This window comes from Cheilinus undulatus, linkage group 2 (genome assembly GCF_018320785.1).
Source record: "Cheilinus undulatus linkage group 2, ASM1832078v1, whole genome shotgun sequence".
Taxonomy (NCBI): domain Eukaryota; kingdom Metazoa; phylum Chordata; class Actinopteri; order Labriformes; family Labridae; genus Cheilinus; species Cheilinus undulatus.
This window is the reverse complement of record NC_054866.1, coordinates 18,548,030-18,563,363: the sequence shown is the minus strand read 5'-3', so window position 1 is coordinate 18,563,363 and position 15,334 is coordinate 18,548,030. Positions and strand designations below refer to the sequence as shown.

General features: G+C 36.5%; 1 protein-coding gene across 1 annotated transcript; it reads right to left on the bottom strand.

The window, feature by feature from the left end:
• Window positions 1–712: 712 nt before the first annotated feature.
• On the bottom strand, window positions 713–15,305 carry LOC121520250 (succinate dehydrogenase [ubiquinone] cytochrome b small subunit B, mitochondrial-like). The gene is made up of 4 exons (XM_041803628.1): window positions 15,176–15,305; window positions 12,246–12,356; window positions 8,023–8,173; window positions 713–3,018 (listed from the first exon to the last, which is right to left on the bottom strand). The coding sequence occupies exons 1-4, from the start codon at window positions 15,222–15,224 to the stop codon at window positions 2,853–2,855; spliced, it is 477 nt and encodes a 158-aa protein (XP_041659562.1). The 5' UTR covers window positions 15,225–15,305; the 3' UTR covers window positions 713–2,852.
• Between the last annotated feature and the right edge of the window lie 29 nt (window positions 15,306–15,334).

Here is a 15,334-nt window from a genome sequence, read left to right as displayed (position 1 = left end):
TCTTTTAAACAAATAAAAACAAACCAAAAAAGTAAATAATTTCTGTAAAATACATTTCAAGGAGTAATTGCTTATTATTATTATTACCAGGGCCTGAGAAGTGTCAATGATTGGCAGCAACATTGATTTTGATTTATCATTATTTTTTCCACAGTGTCAGCTAAAAGAACAAAAAAACAATAACAAAAAAAAAAAAAACATTCGAAGTTCAAATAACAAAAAATTCAGCTCGTTTTTTGTGTAGCTTAGCCATTTTAGGTAAAATTAAGAAACGGACACAACAATTTAAAACATTTTTAAAAACAAGTATTCTCTTACAAATTTGAGCTACATTCATTCAACAAAGCCAAAATGGCTTAAATATGAAAAAACAGAGTGGCACAAAATGCCTCTAGGATCTCTTAAGGGTTAAACATCAGTGATGTGAATACTTGCATGCTTTTCATTTCTTTTTCAGATATGTGAAACTTATTATCAAGTGTTTTAAGATTTTTCAAAAATGTTTTATCTGCTTTTTGTTTCATCATTTTTCGTTTTGTCTTTTTTACATGTTAGACATAAATTTAGATTTTTTAAAGATCTATTATACACGTTCAAAATGGAGAAAATAAATGTACGTTTCTTAAAGTGTCAATATTTCACACCTGTTGCTCTCTCCTGTTGTTGACATTGTGTATTATTTTTACAGTTAAATAAAAATATGGGAAAAAAATCTGTAAAGCCAACTTTATTCTGCTGCTGCAGGAACAGAACATTATCTTTCCACATCTCTTTTTGTGCGTATAATCGGAGATGACATTTATTAAACAGATTTACAATTGGATAACTCATGTATGAAGCAAACAGACAACAAACTGACAACAGATTGAATGTAGCAAAATACTTAAACTTATAATGCTGATTTTTGCCATTATATTTAGCTGCATGCAAGGACTGTGTGTATAGCTATTAAGGCTGTAAGTAAATGTTCAACAAAAGCAGAATGACATCAAAAGCCATTTTGTTTTCTTTTTATGAAACTGCATCTGCAATAAAGGCTTTGCTATTAAATTTTTTTGTGTGTTTTCAAAGTTTTAATTTTCAATCATTTTTATGATTTCTTTTAATATGTATTTGTATGTGAAAGCAGTCTGTAATTTAAATATGATGTACAGCACAACCCAATTAGTTCCAAATGTCTTTATTTTGATGTCTTCAGTGATATTTTACTGGCAGAGGACGGCATTTTGCAGCAGACCCTGCTGAGGAGTACACACGGTTTCCTTACAAGTACACACTAGACTTTATTTGCTGGTGTGTATGCATGGTGGATGGCTTGACTGTATGATGCACTTCAGATCCCCTCCCTACGCTTTTACACAAACCTTTGATAGAGCGGAAGACGGGTATCTGTTGGGATTGAACCACAGAAACTGAGAAGAAGAAAGGATCACTGTAAAGTTAAGTCACATCGTATCGGATTTGTTTTATGTTTGAAAAATGCATCCAGAGGAAAATAACATAACGTGATGTTTAGGCTTTAATCTTAGAGTGGTGTATTCCTTCACAGTGGCATAATGAAGTTTGTAAAAGGTTTCATTTCAGGCATTTTTAGTATACTCAAAAAATACAACCTTTGAAGCTAAACCCTTCAAAACACACACCCTTCCATGTTGATTATTACACTGTTCTCTTAGCCCCACAGTTGGCATTTTAATAGGATAATTTAGCTGAAATCAGTACATTTGAGGGGCTGTAGTTGTTTATTTTGACAATGAAGGCTGATCACTCCAGAGTAAATGCTATCAGATCAATTTCAGATATATTCCCCAGGCTGGTAACACAATTTTAAAAAAGACCAGCTGCTTGACAGAGTTGTAATCTGTTTGGAGACCCCCAAAAAAGGGAAAAACACAGTAAGATTAAGCATCGCCTTTTATCACCTCATGTCTATTTTTAAGTATTTCTGAAGCACTTTCATACATGAAACAACATAGATACTGTATTACTGTAGGGCTTGCAAGAGGCAAGCAAATCTGGCACCAGTGCACAAAAAGGCTGATGCAGTGACCCTTTCCTCAGTTTCCTTGGATTAAACAGATAAATAGAATTAGATACACTCTGCTCTGCTCTCCCCATAAACCACAGAGCTGCACACATGACTAATAGAGCAGGTTTCAGCCCTCGCTTTAGGTATATGACTGTGTTTGCACCTGTCGGTCATAAACAGAGTACTCCTATGTTGCGAGTAAAAACAGGAAACAAGTGGACCGCATGTGTGTGAATCATTAGTGAATGGGGTTAACATGTAGAAAGAACTGTGACACAAACACTGATGTAATCTGTGGTGCTCTGTTCTTCCTGATGGGTGTAAAGAAAATGTATTATGTACATGGTGTGATCAAAACATTTAACAAATGTGTTACAAGAAAACAATAAATTAGCTGTCAAACAGCTTCTTTCAAAGAAGCTGTAGCTGCTGTGAAAACATGGATGTCCCCCTGTAAGTATTTGTCGTTTTTGTAGAATTGGTGTTGACATTTTTAAATAACTGGACAAGCTAAGGATCAAAATCTACAGGAAAACCAAACTCATATTCAGCCTACATTGACCCCAACAGAGGCTTAACTCCCTCATCATGGTAAAAAAAACAGACACCTGTTGTTTAAACTGAGTAGGAACTTATCACATAGACAAGCCTGAACTGATTGGCATAATTACAATTACACACTTGTGAATCGCTGTAATATCGTCAAAATGATATATTTATAAGAATTTACATAGAACACCTTATATTTTTACAATCAGCCAGGACCAGATCTCTCCCGTCCTAGTGTCTCGGTCCTCCAAACTTAACCAGTCCACAGTCATGTTTATTTGCTCCACAGCAGGGCGATGGCTTTACAGATGCCTACATCGTTGTAGTTGAAGTAGCAAAGACCGGCGAAGGTGACCGTGGACAAGAGGAAGAGACCTGCGTTTGCAATCTTGATCTTTGTGTCACCGTGGACGTAGTCTGTCACCACCTGCCCGACACCCCTGCAAGACAAAAAATATGACAAATGAAGGTAGCAAGTCTGATTTACTTTATATACATGCTTCATTTCAATCTTGTTATGTTGCAGCCTGACGCTTCAGTTGTTTAAATTCATTTTTATCCTCATTAATCTACACTCATAAACATATCCGTTGAACAGTTGAACTCAGAGATGATGAAAACGCTATGTTAAAACCTCGGAGTAAATGGTTGGTGTATTGTTCAGTCCCTAATTTAAACCCAATGCAGAGAAAGCCCACAAAAACTTTAACGGTGAATAATTTTAAAACACTTTAAATCTTGACTCAGACTTATGTTCAGTTTGCAGATATTCCCTATAGTATGCATAAGACCTTGTACTTTCTAGTCTAAGGGCTAGAGTAGATTTGGCTTTCCACTGACGCCATGTTGAGTAGATCAAACATTCCTTTGAGAAATAAAATCCTCTTAGACTTACTTCACTTATCCTGAGTACCAGCTGAAAGGAGGAAGCTTTCCAACCTACTCATGCTTCAACTATTGGCTGTACCAACAACAAATGACACTAGAGAATTCATCTAAGTGGTTTTGGCTACGGAGGACACATCTTGACCCTATGAGATACAGACCTGCTCTGAAAACTGTTGCTTAACTGGACTTATCACTTCTCATGACTGGGATTTTTGGCATACACCTGCCATGCTGTTGGGTCTGTGCTTTGACTGATGGAAGAACACGGCGCTGTGACGCTGAGCCAAAGCCGCCCTCTGAAGTCCCCAAACAGAGCCAGAACTAACTGGGCCTGAATGAATGTCTGCTGACAGCGACGGCGAGATGACTTGTATTATCCTCTCCCCCCACATTAAATCCCTGTGTCACAAAGTTTCTCTTTATCTCATCAGGGTCAGTGAACAAGCTAAATCTAGGGAAATAAGCTCCACTTCACTCAGACGCCCTTAATCATCCCAATCTGCTGTTGTCTGACCACACAACATGAGTAAAGATTGATGAATCTGACTTCAGTTCTTTTTTGGGAGGACAGTGGATAGAGTAGGAAACCGGGTTCATGAAGTGAGAATCAAATACAGGAAATGAGCCACAGGTGAGATATCTTAAGCTTTGGAATACATCGGACTACTTTAGTAAATCTGAAGTCTAGTCAGAGACAAAAATACTTTTTTTTTCTCTTTTTCTGTGGATTTGCTTTTCTGCGTAACAGTTCACAGCATTTATGGAAGCATTTTATGCATGAAGGAAAAGATGAGTTAGAAATGCAAGTTTGAGGAGACTGCTTAGAGATGAAAAATACAGGGAGTGGAAGGCAGAGGATAGCAATGCTTACAATGAAGCGACTTTACATGGGGCTCGATTTAACCACTGGGGCAACCAGAAACCTAAAATCTCTTAAGACACATAATTTCCAGCATAATACTTTTTTAAGTTCCATCATCATCGTGTTTAACTTTATTTTAAACCTACATAAAGGACTCCAGTCTTCAAATATCTGTAAGAAAGTTATTTTGAGTGAAACATATTTAACTAAAGCTATGGGAAGTCCCAAGGTTCAGACTAAAAGCTTTGGAAAAACAGATTTTTAACATGAAACTGCTTTATTTAGTGATTTTTTTTTGTTGCTAAATTGGCTCATGAAAGGTGGACGGTGAAACAACATATGGAGCCTGTGTCTATCAAAAAAATTACTGCCTTGTAGGGCTGGGCAATTAATCAAACATTAGATTAAATTGCAATATGGCCTGCTCCAATTTTCAAATCGCAGAAGTTGCAATATTTCTTTGACTTAAAATGTGTCAAAATACCAGTTTAATAAATCAATTTCTGCAGTGGCAGTAATTTTATAATAGTAATAATAATAACAATATGTTTTATTCTGAGGTGCCTTTCAAGTCACCCAAGGTCACCTTACATAAAGTAAAAAGCATAATAAAACATCATTAAAACATCATCAACATAAAAACAAGTGAAGTGCAGTGTCCAGTTAGATGGAATATGCCAGTTTGCACATTATGCAAACAATCAAGTGTCTTTTTTTTTATATAATGGTTTGCAAAAATCCTCTTTTTTGTGTTGTATGTATGTTTTTCTCAATCAAAATGAGTGACATAAAAGTGATAATGCCCTTAAACAAATCAAATGACATCACATTGGCAATATGAGCAAATCAGCTTGTAGCCAGCCTCACCTCCCCCACCCCAGCCGCCTCCTTTATAGCTTAAAGCTTTTTGCACCTGCATATTCAGATTTATGCTACTGTAATTGCGTTGGAAATAATTTCATTGTTTTCAATACACATGGTCTTATTTATGGAATTATTTATTGCTTGAATTTGTCGAAAAATACTTAAGATTAACCCAAGAATAATCACATATTAAATTGAAATCGCAATATTTGGGGGAAAAAAATCGCAATTAGATTATTTTTGCAAATCATTCAGCCCTACTGCCTTGCTAAGCTGCTGCCCTGTTTTTGCACTGTGAAGTGGTGACACAGAAAACAAAGGTGCAGAAAAATGTATGTTGATATGGTGTCTTGACCAAAAGACTTTCAAGAGTCAGCACTCAGATAGTACTGTGCAGGACTTTTAGGCATGTCTGGGCCAAAACTGAGGCTGAAGTAAGGCATATATGTGGCAAGTAAGCTGCCTTGGGGCAAACATCAGGTGGAAAGGAGGGTTGATACAGCCTTGGTTGTGCTCTGGATGTCCTTGCATTTGACCAGGGGCATGGGAAAATAATCCGTAGAAAAAATGAAGTCCACATCTTTAGGGTGGAAAAAGGGGTGGATGTGGCAAGTAAGCATTGCATAGGGTACCGTCTAGGCTTGTAGTAGGGTTGCCATGAGTCCCCTGGTCAGAACCAAGCAGACCTAATCACTATTTGACCCAACCTCCTCCTCCCTGGGTCATAGCTGCTGCCAAATGTTTAACCATATGAGAGCAGGAATGCAACTGGTCTACCTTCTAAAATTATCTTTAAAATGAAAACATGGGTTAAAATGAGCGACAGTTTAGATTATCGGTGCACAAACTCCCACTTTATTTATTCATCTTGACTGAGAAACAAGATAATAAGTACAATAACACTAAATAATTGTGCTAAATACTATAATTCTTCATTTAGATATTATACCTCATCTCATTATGCTGTCTGTTAAAATACAGTGGCTGGTAGACTTTTGAATCTATCAGCCTAAGTAGCAGGTAGGGAAAAGTTCATTTCCAACCCTGCTGAACACAGAATCAGGGCGCCTCCATTCTGTGTTGTATACTGCCTCGCCAAAAGACAAAATAATCCAAAAGGACATATCTGAGAGCTGACCCTTTAGTTCTTTCCTCTTGGTCAAGGGTTATTAATCAAATTTAACAGGCAAGAAGAAAAGCTTCCACTGGAAGATGACTCAGTCTCTGTCTGTCTTCTTTTCTCAAGAGGGTAATTGTTTAAAATGCAGGAAGCAGCTTGAAAGTTGAGAATTAGTCACAGAGGATGTTCCTGTAAAACAAAATATTCAATGAGAATAACAGCCTTGTGTTGTGTGCAACAGGAAACATGGAAAGTAAGTTTGTCCTCAACCTATTTTCCCACGGAAGGTTAATCCAGCTGTGACAGAGACATTGCTGCATATTCTTGCCAGCAAAAGCTAGAAGTTTGTAAAATTCTTGGTGGAAGCCAGACATGTGTAAATTGACTCCAGATGTTGCCGAAATATTAAGGGAACTAAATAATGATGAGGTCAGCATGAGTCAGCCTTAAAAACACCAAACACAGATCAGGTTAAATCTAAGTAGATATTTGTGCTAAATGAGATCTGTCCCAACAGATCTTTTTTTGGTGATATCCTCTTATTTTCAAACAAGATTAAATTTATTCTCAGGCTTTTCTAGTTAAGAGTCATGATATCAACTTGTCTTTCGAGACATTTGTGTGACTTAACCTTATAATTTGAGCTCTATCTTTTGAGCTGTGGCCAGATACATTTTTGCGAGGCCACACTGACCTTAGACTTGAAATGTAATCAGTTCATGCTTGAATCCAGGCTGATGTTTATGCCTTATTTGAGGATAATTCTACAAAGTGTTCCTGAGATATTGCTTACAAAACAGTATAGTATAGTGCTCTGTTTAGGTGAGCAGAGAGTCACATTTGAGTAGAGGTGGGAATCTTTAGGCATCTTGAGATTCTATTTGATTATTATTCATAGGGCTACAATTTGACTCTTATTTGAGTATTGATGCATTTTGATGCACTTTTACATTTCTGTTGTTCTCACTATGTCAAACAAAAAACCATTACATTTGTGTTTAGAAAAAAAAGAGATAAATTATCCTCTATAGGAAGACTTGTCAACTGGAAATTTATAATTGCACTGAGCCAAAGGTAGCAGCATCCTTTCTTTGTAAAACATCTTAAATTACAAATGTAACAATGTCCTTTTTCACAGATGAAAAACTGGTAATTTAAATCTTGCTGTTATGTGCTGCTATTCCACAGTATTAAATATTTAAATTATTATCAATTATTGGACATTTGTAAATCAATTCAGAATCTTCCACCTCCACATCACAATGCATCTAAAAATCAATTTTTTCTCACACCTCTACATTTGACTGCTTACACTAATGAAAGAAGATGAGAGAAGCATGATCAAGGTAAAAACTGTAAGAAACTTTTAAATCTGGAGGCATTTTTACTGAAATATGGAAGCTTTTTTAATCAAGAGCATGGAATTGTGTTCAGAGTTTTGACATGATGATAAAAGGCATTAAACAATAGAATCTGTAGGCCATTTAAATGAATGGTGGCTATATATATTTCATTATTTTGTTAGAAAAACAGAACCTTTTGTTTATTTGCTAATTTTGGTGAGAGCAGACAGTTGAAAAGTGTGTCACTCAAGGGAAATAACTGGTTCCAAACAGGAATACGATTAAGAAACAATCAATTTCAACATTTTAATGACTTTCATACCACAACTGAGCTTTCCGGGAGTTTGGTAAATGTCTGTGGTCTTACCAGTGCCCATGTAGGGTCAGGGCAGCAGCCAGTGAATAGTCGATGACCGGCGAAGGACTAAAATACGCTGCAGGTCCCAGGGCCAGCAGCAGGATGCTCAGTACTCGCTCTGCTGTCCAGTGCAGGGAGGCAGCTTTAGAGCCAGAACCCGCTGTAGAGTGGAAGAGACAGCAGGTAAACTGATGAGTAAATTATCTGAAAACTAACAGAATAAGCAGCTTTTTTTTTTAAATATCTACAAGGTAAAGAGAAACATCTCTCCTAAATATAACGATAAATGTTAAACTCTCTCATTCCCAAAAAGTAAAAGCCCTTTATAGTTCATAAGAAGGATTTAAACACATTATAAAGTGCTCCAGAGAGCACAGATTTTCATGAACAAACCTGGAGTTTAGCTTCAGTTCTGTTAAAAAGCCAAAGGGAAACTTAAAACTGGATTTTAGATCATACTGGGTTTGTGCACTTATTCCAAGGTCTATTTCAAGAACTTTTCCAGGTACATCTTCAAGCTTTCAAGGTTTAAAAAAAATCTTTTAAAGGCAAACCATGAAAAGACATAGCAGCAGCAGTAGCAATAGCAGTTGCCACCCACCACTGCTATGACGGGCTGTTAGCACTATCAAAAACAGCATACACCCTGTTTTCACATCAACTCAGACTGGTGCTCACTTTACGAGAAAAACTCTCCAACTTGGCTCATTTCTCTCTTTGGTGAGCAAGCTATACTTATTATCAAAGTAACTGATTACATGTATTCAAATTACTGTGATTGAGTGTCTTTTCTGTGTACTTGTACTTCTAATCATTTTTCAAAATAATTCATTTTACTTTAATGTTAGCTTGTTAGAAAACAGTCTATCCCAAAAGCCTGGGGTAAAGCAGTGGGAATCCTTATTCCCAAGGAGGACTCCTCTGATCTGAGCCAGTTTCGTACCATCTTGAACGTGGAGGGGAGGATTTTCAATATACAGTATTAGGACAGCGGTTATCCAGCTATTTAGAAAATAACAGATTAATAGACACAACAGTGAAAATAGGAGGGATCCCAGGGTTTGCAGGGGGATTGAACACACAAGCATGATCTGGCATCAGATTCAGGTAGCTAAGATGGAAAATAGGGAGTTACCTGTAGTATTTTTTTTAATCATTTGGGTCAGTACCTCAGTCTTATCTGGAGGGCATTTGATTTGAGTGTCTTTTTTGGGGGAAGTGTTGTACATCAATACATTTTAAAAAGCCTGAAGTACAGAGCAAAAAAGTAACACTAAGGCAGAATGAAGAGGTCTACCTTCTATTAATGACATAAAACTGGCCAGTAGTTTGGTTTTGGTTACAGATGACAGTCAGTAGCACATAAAGAGAGACTGATTCTACATTTCATCCAAAAACAGCTGTTGCATTTTACTTTAGGTTAAATCACACCTCATAATAATCAACAAAGTTGGATATTCATATTCTCTTGTCTTTGCACAGCAAGGAAAGCTCAGATTAAACTGTATAAGCCCATCGGGTAGCTAAAAGTAGCTACTCGGTACATTTAAATTTGGGTACATTTTAACCGGAGTAACTTTTACTCAAGTACAATAATCTTGTACTTTTCCACTTCTGCTTATGAGCAATAATTTCAATTAAAAATTCAAGCACTTATGATAATAAAGGATTTCAATCACATGTACAAACTCTTAATAAACTTAAAGTAAGATTTGTTACTACAAATGTTTAGAATTTAGCCGTTATTGGGCAAGTCTATCTTCACAGACAGAGACTGGATGGGTTTTAAAGCTTTCTTTAGAAGCTAAAAACTGAAAAAGTGAAACAATACAACGATTTCGTAACATCATCCCAACCTAGTATTCATTTTCTCCCTGTTATGATGAGGTTAAATGTCTTATAGACACTTGCCCTCTCATTTAACAAAGTACAAATAAACATCTCAAGTGAACTGCTTGTACACTGTCTAGTGTCTTTTTCCAGTACTACCCTTCACCAGATAAAGACAAATGCCAGTTTTGTTTTGCCCAGTTCAAGTCTAGTACTAAAGCACTGATAATAATGTACACTTGCGAGTTAAAAAGTGCTGGCAGTTTGCCGGAAATATTCAAGGGACAAACATTTCTCTCCTACTCTCTTATGAAATACATGTGCAAGGTAAAATCTTACAAGATTTGATGTTGTAAGGCTGAAATGATTTTAGGCTTGTGTTAACCCAAGGTCAAATTTTAGGTTTCCATTAGAGTAGCTTTGAAAAAAAGGAAGCAAAAGTGAAAAACTGACGACTCATTTCCAGCTTTGAGGTTTCTTCCGGTTGCAGTGGTTTTCTAGTTGTCTCAAGACAAACACAAGCAGGAGCACAAATGTACACAATATGACTCTACATTTAATTCTGAATGTAAACAAATTCATAGGGATAAACAGATCCCAAAAGTCTTCATTTATCTCAATAAAAACTTGACATAAACAATTCTTTGTCAGTCAGCCTGTAAACACTCTGCTGGTCAAATTGAGGTCTGTGGTATAATTTCCATGCTTTCACTCTGAGTTAACCTCTCATCACTAAGAGCAGCCATTTTTAGAACTTTACAGAGGACTCAAAAGTTTTGAAGTCTGAGATTACTGGTGTGTTTTTCTCAATTTTAAACACTGTAAATCATACAAAAATCTTTAGCCCTTAGAAGTCCACGGGCTATTTTTGCCTTTTTCTTTATACCTTTCTTTTAATGATGTAAACCACTCAGAAAATGTTTACCACACTCATGTTTGGTATCCTTTTATTTTTCAGCACAACCTCAACTTTATGAATTTAAACTGTTTTTTAATTTGAACTAACTGTATTAAACAGAAGACCTCCAAAGACACACAAAAAAGTCATAAAATTGAATTTTAAAAACTTAATATTAAAATATTTTTAATTTCAAGGGTTAGAAATGTAGAAAATGTTGTAAACTTTCACATATAAGTGGTAAAATAACATCTCAAGCTAAAATGAGTTTTTTTCACAGATTACAGATGCACTACTACTACTACTACTCTTGAGCAGACCGGCTACCACCGCCTTAGATTGTTAATGGCAGAGCTTCTCTGTGATTAAAACTGATACCAATGCAGGTCAGAGGATATGCAAAAACATCTTCTCTGCCAAGACAAGCTTTCGGTGCGGCTGTCTGCTCTCATTTTAAAAAGAAATGTGGTCCAGTTCTGACTAAACTGCTGCTTTCATACGGCTACATCCAACCTAACAGCCACCGCGGCAGCAGCCACTGGATACCTATGGCAAAGCAGACTGGGAGAAGAGAGAAAAACATTTTTTCTGTCACAGAAAGCTTTCTGTGTTGCCCTCTGTCCTTGTTTTAAAAAAGAGACCCTGTCCATTTCTAACAAAACAGCCACTGTGGCTAATTCTGAGCTAATCACTTAACTAGCAGGCATTGTATACAACCACTCACACAAGCATTATAAGGCTGGAATTTCAGGGTTTAATTGAGCTTTTGTTAAAAAAATATATATATATAAATTCTCTTAAAAATTAATGTACGTACGTTATTGACCAAAGGGAGACTAGAAAATGAAGACCCCTTAAGATTTGAAATCTGTGAAAACTTATAGTTCTTGGTTTTCATTTTACTCTTACACCCTGGGTTCATGTGTAAATGACCCACTAACCTAAGAATACTGGGTCACAGTGTAGAGGGAACCTTCTTTCTTTAGGCAGGCCTTGCATGAACTGGTGTCAAAATACTGACACCACTCTTAGCATCCGAGTTGCTAAATCTGGACCACAAAAACAGTCATAAATCATTGCAGCAATAACCTATTTGCTGTGGTGTCAAACTAGAAAAACTGGAAGTCATAAACATAGTAGTATACAAAGATCAGTCACCATAAAGCAAATTGAGAGAAGCACTAGCATGGATCAAACACCCTGTCTTGTTTATTAGTGTTATTATTTGCATAGTCTATGCTCCCAGAGTGTAGTATTGTAGACTTTGACCCTTTTAGCAAATCATTATCACAAGAATACACTTCAAGTGGGTTCAAACAGATCTCAGTGTTGTAGTAATAACAAAGTGAAGCTCTGAAAAAGTTGTAGGAGTGTTGATAACATTATGTTGATTCAAGCCTGTTGTCTTATTTACTCATGTTTTGAATGTATGATGTGTTCTTTGTCTTTTATCTTCTTGAAATGTTTGTATTTTAATAGATTGTTTTCAATTATCAATACTGACCGTAGAGAGCCTGTGACGAATGAATCCTCGCTGTCAGCTGGTACGGCTGCTCCTGGTGTTTGTATGGTACGACCAGCGGCCTGGCCAGCAAAGTGCTTTGATAAAACAGAGCTGAAAAAGACACAAAAACATCATGCTTCCAAAGGGGAACACACTATGAAACCTCTCCACAGTTCCAACTGAATGAGTCGTCAACAATTTACTTTTCTAATTGATCCCCATTAGTGACTACCGAAGTAGAAACTACTCTTCCAGGGATCCACACAGGCAAACACTAAAAATTAAAAGACATACAAAATAAGCAGACACTGTAATGGTTTATCAAAAAATGCACACAAGCTTTATAAGGCTGGAATTTCAGGGTTTAAATGCAAGATATTTTGATCATTAATGAAAAAAATGCTTGTTATATTATTGGATTTTCTGCCTTTACTGATGTTATGAACAAATTCTTCATTATAAGATGCTTATTTAACAGAGGAAGCAACCTGATGGTGTTACTCTTGGCTCATGGAAATATTCAAACATATTTTCAACAACTTCCTCTCATTTTATAGTTGGTTATCATGATTAAATATTGAACTTTGAAATGGTACTGATTAAAAACAATCAGACAATATGAATACCCATTTTGATACCATGGGGGACATAAAGGTACAAGTCTAAGGCACCCAATAAAGGGCTATATAGCTTTTTTTAATTGCCCAAAAAGATCAGTAGGGTTTGTTTTGATAGTTTGGTTCAATGGCACGGTTCTGTCGGCATGGTTGACTTGTGGAGGCTGGGTTTGGGGGCTCCTTCGCTGTGCTTCTGTAGAGCACAATCTTGTGTTTGCTCTAAATCATCACCAACACAATTGGCATTGATTTTTAAAGCCCAAGTGTGGGCCAGGGACTTTACAATAACTAACAATCATAGGAATAAAAAATAAATCAAGCTTGAATGATCATAAAATATTTGATTACAATTATTTTCACACTCAGAAGTAACAAAACAGCTGAAGTTTAAAGTCATTTCACCTTTTTATCATTCATTTTGTCTGATGTATAAAGCTAGTGTCATGGTTTAACTGGTGTTAGATTATCTGGTGACAATAAGGGGTAGACTATTTATCTGCTTGACTGATTATGCAGGCTGATATTTGGCATTCGGCCAATTATTGGTATCTGGTATTGTATTTTATAGATAATCAATAAAGTTAAGTAATCAAAAAGTGCACTACTTTGGTTCCACTGCAAAGTGCATCTTCCCATCTGATTTTATTTTCACCCTCCACAGTCTCACTAAATGTCTTGAATATAATACAATCTGATTGGCTGGATGTCACATGAGTAACAGCCAATAAATATGTTATCCTGGGTGCCACTGGCAGTCAGCATGTGGCATCACCTCCTATTTTACTGTGTTTCTCTGTGACGTTTCTAAAGCTGACAGAGCTAGGGCTACATTGTTGTTTCCCTCAAATTTTTTTTTTTGATCATGCAATTTTACTTTTGACACATTGAGTACATTTTGTACATCTAAATAAATGCATATCAGTTCCATATCTTGGTTATCGGAGCTAAAACCAATATTTGCAGTAGTTGTCAATTAGTAACAATCCATTAAACATTCAACAATGCTGCTGGCTTCCTGATTTTAAGAATTCATCAGAATCTTAAAAGACACTAATGCAACTTGTGAAGAGTTTGCAGGGGCACAGGTACGTACACAGAGAAAATAATTGGAAAAGAACGTTTTAGTGACTTTGCAGATGCCCGATCAAAATGACTCAACACTTGTACTCTGAGACACCACTTTCAGAGTAATGTTAATGTATCTGAAAGCAAGGCATTTGCATCGACATTTCCTCTTTATGAAACAATAATATGATAAAATAAAAGGCAAATATTTGAGTCTTTTGTTATGGTTGTCAAAGGGTTTTAATAGGCCCCAGAAGATTTACAAGTCTCAAACGGGACTATGTCATACTGAAGAGCATAAATCATAAAAACAAAGCCAAAAATAGTTCCAAAAGACATAATAAAGCACCTTTTACAGGTAAAAGTGTTGTTAAGCAAGGGGTCAGAATTCTGCTGCCAGAATTTTACACAAATCACACCTTGCCTTTCTTTAACCGTGTAGAAAACAATTTTAGTCAACTGTTTCTGCCACTTGTATATTAACTTCTTTTTTTAAATTGTCATAATATCTTTGTTTTCCAACATGTTAAAATCATAGTTATCTATGCCCTAAATGTCTGGAAATTAGTAATATATCAGACGTTTTGCTGAATGTAATTCCTACAGTTACTATGGGTCTTTGAAAGAAAACAGGCCCTGTTTCTGTAAAGCCAGTTTAAAGGTTTGGAAACTGCCCATCCATTCCGTCTTATGAGGGCGGTGGTGAGCAGTCTTCACCTAACATGAACTTTGATTAAAGGAGTTTATACGCTTCATGGTAAGGATTACAAACGCCGTATTACAGAGTTAGTCTTCTTACCTTTGAAAATAACTACACGTACCTTTAACTTAGTAAGTTAGTTAATAAATGTGCGTATAAAGTCGTAATGTACATATTTCTGAATGAGGTTTGGCACAGAGCCCTGCCGACAGACCAATCACGCCATGGTCGGATAGTCTGATGTCATCATGGCAGCCAAATTCAACTCTACCTCTTTGGAATCACCACTACACTGTCTGACAACAACGCTCAGTGAACAAGACATTAACTAACATCAAACAGTGATGATAAACAGCCATACAAACACCACCAACTAGCTTATCTAACGAGTCGTGAACTTGAAAGTAGGAGTCTTCCACTGTCGGGATTTGCTCACACACAATAAATGCACCCTCCTTTCAATGGTATTAGTATTAAAACTACTACACTACAGAAACCGCATTCTTTGAAGAAATGTAAAAACGTGAAGAAATGCTAAAAATACTCACGTTTGACTCCTCTGCGACACACAGAACTCAACCTGACGATAGCCGCCATGATGATCAACTAACCAAGGTCACCACAGTTACCCGGATGTAGTTACAGCGTCTTTGGCAGCGCAAAGATCTTTAATGTTGAAAAAGATCATCAAAACAATACAGGCCAAG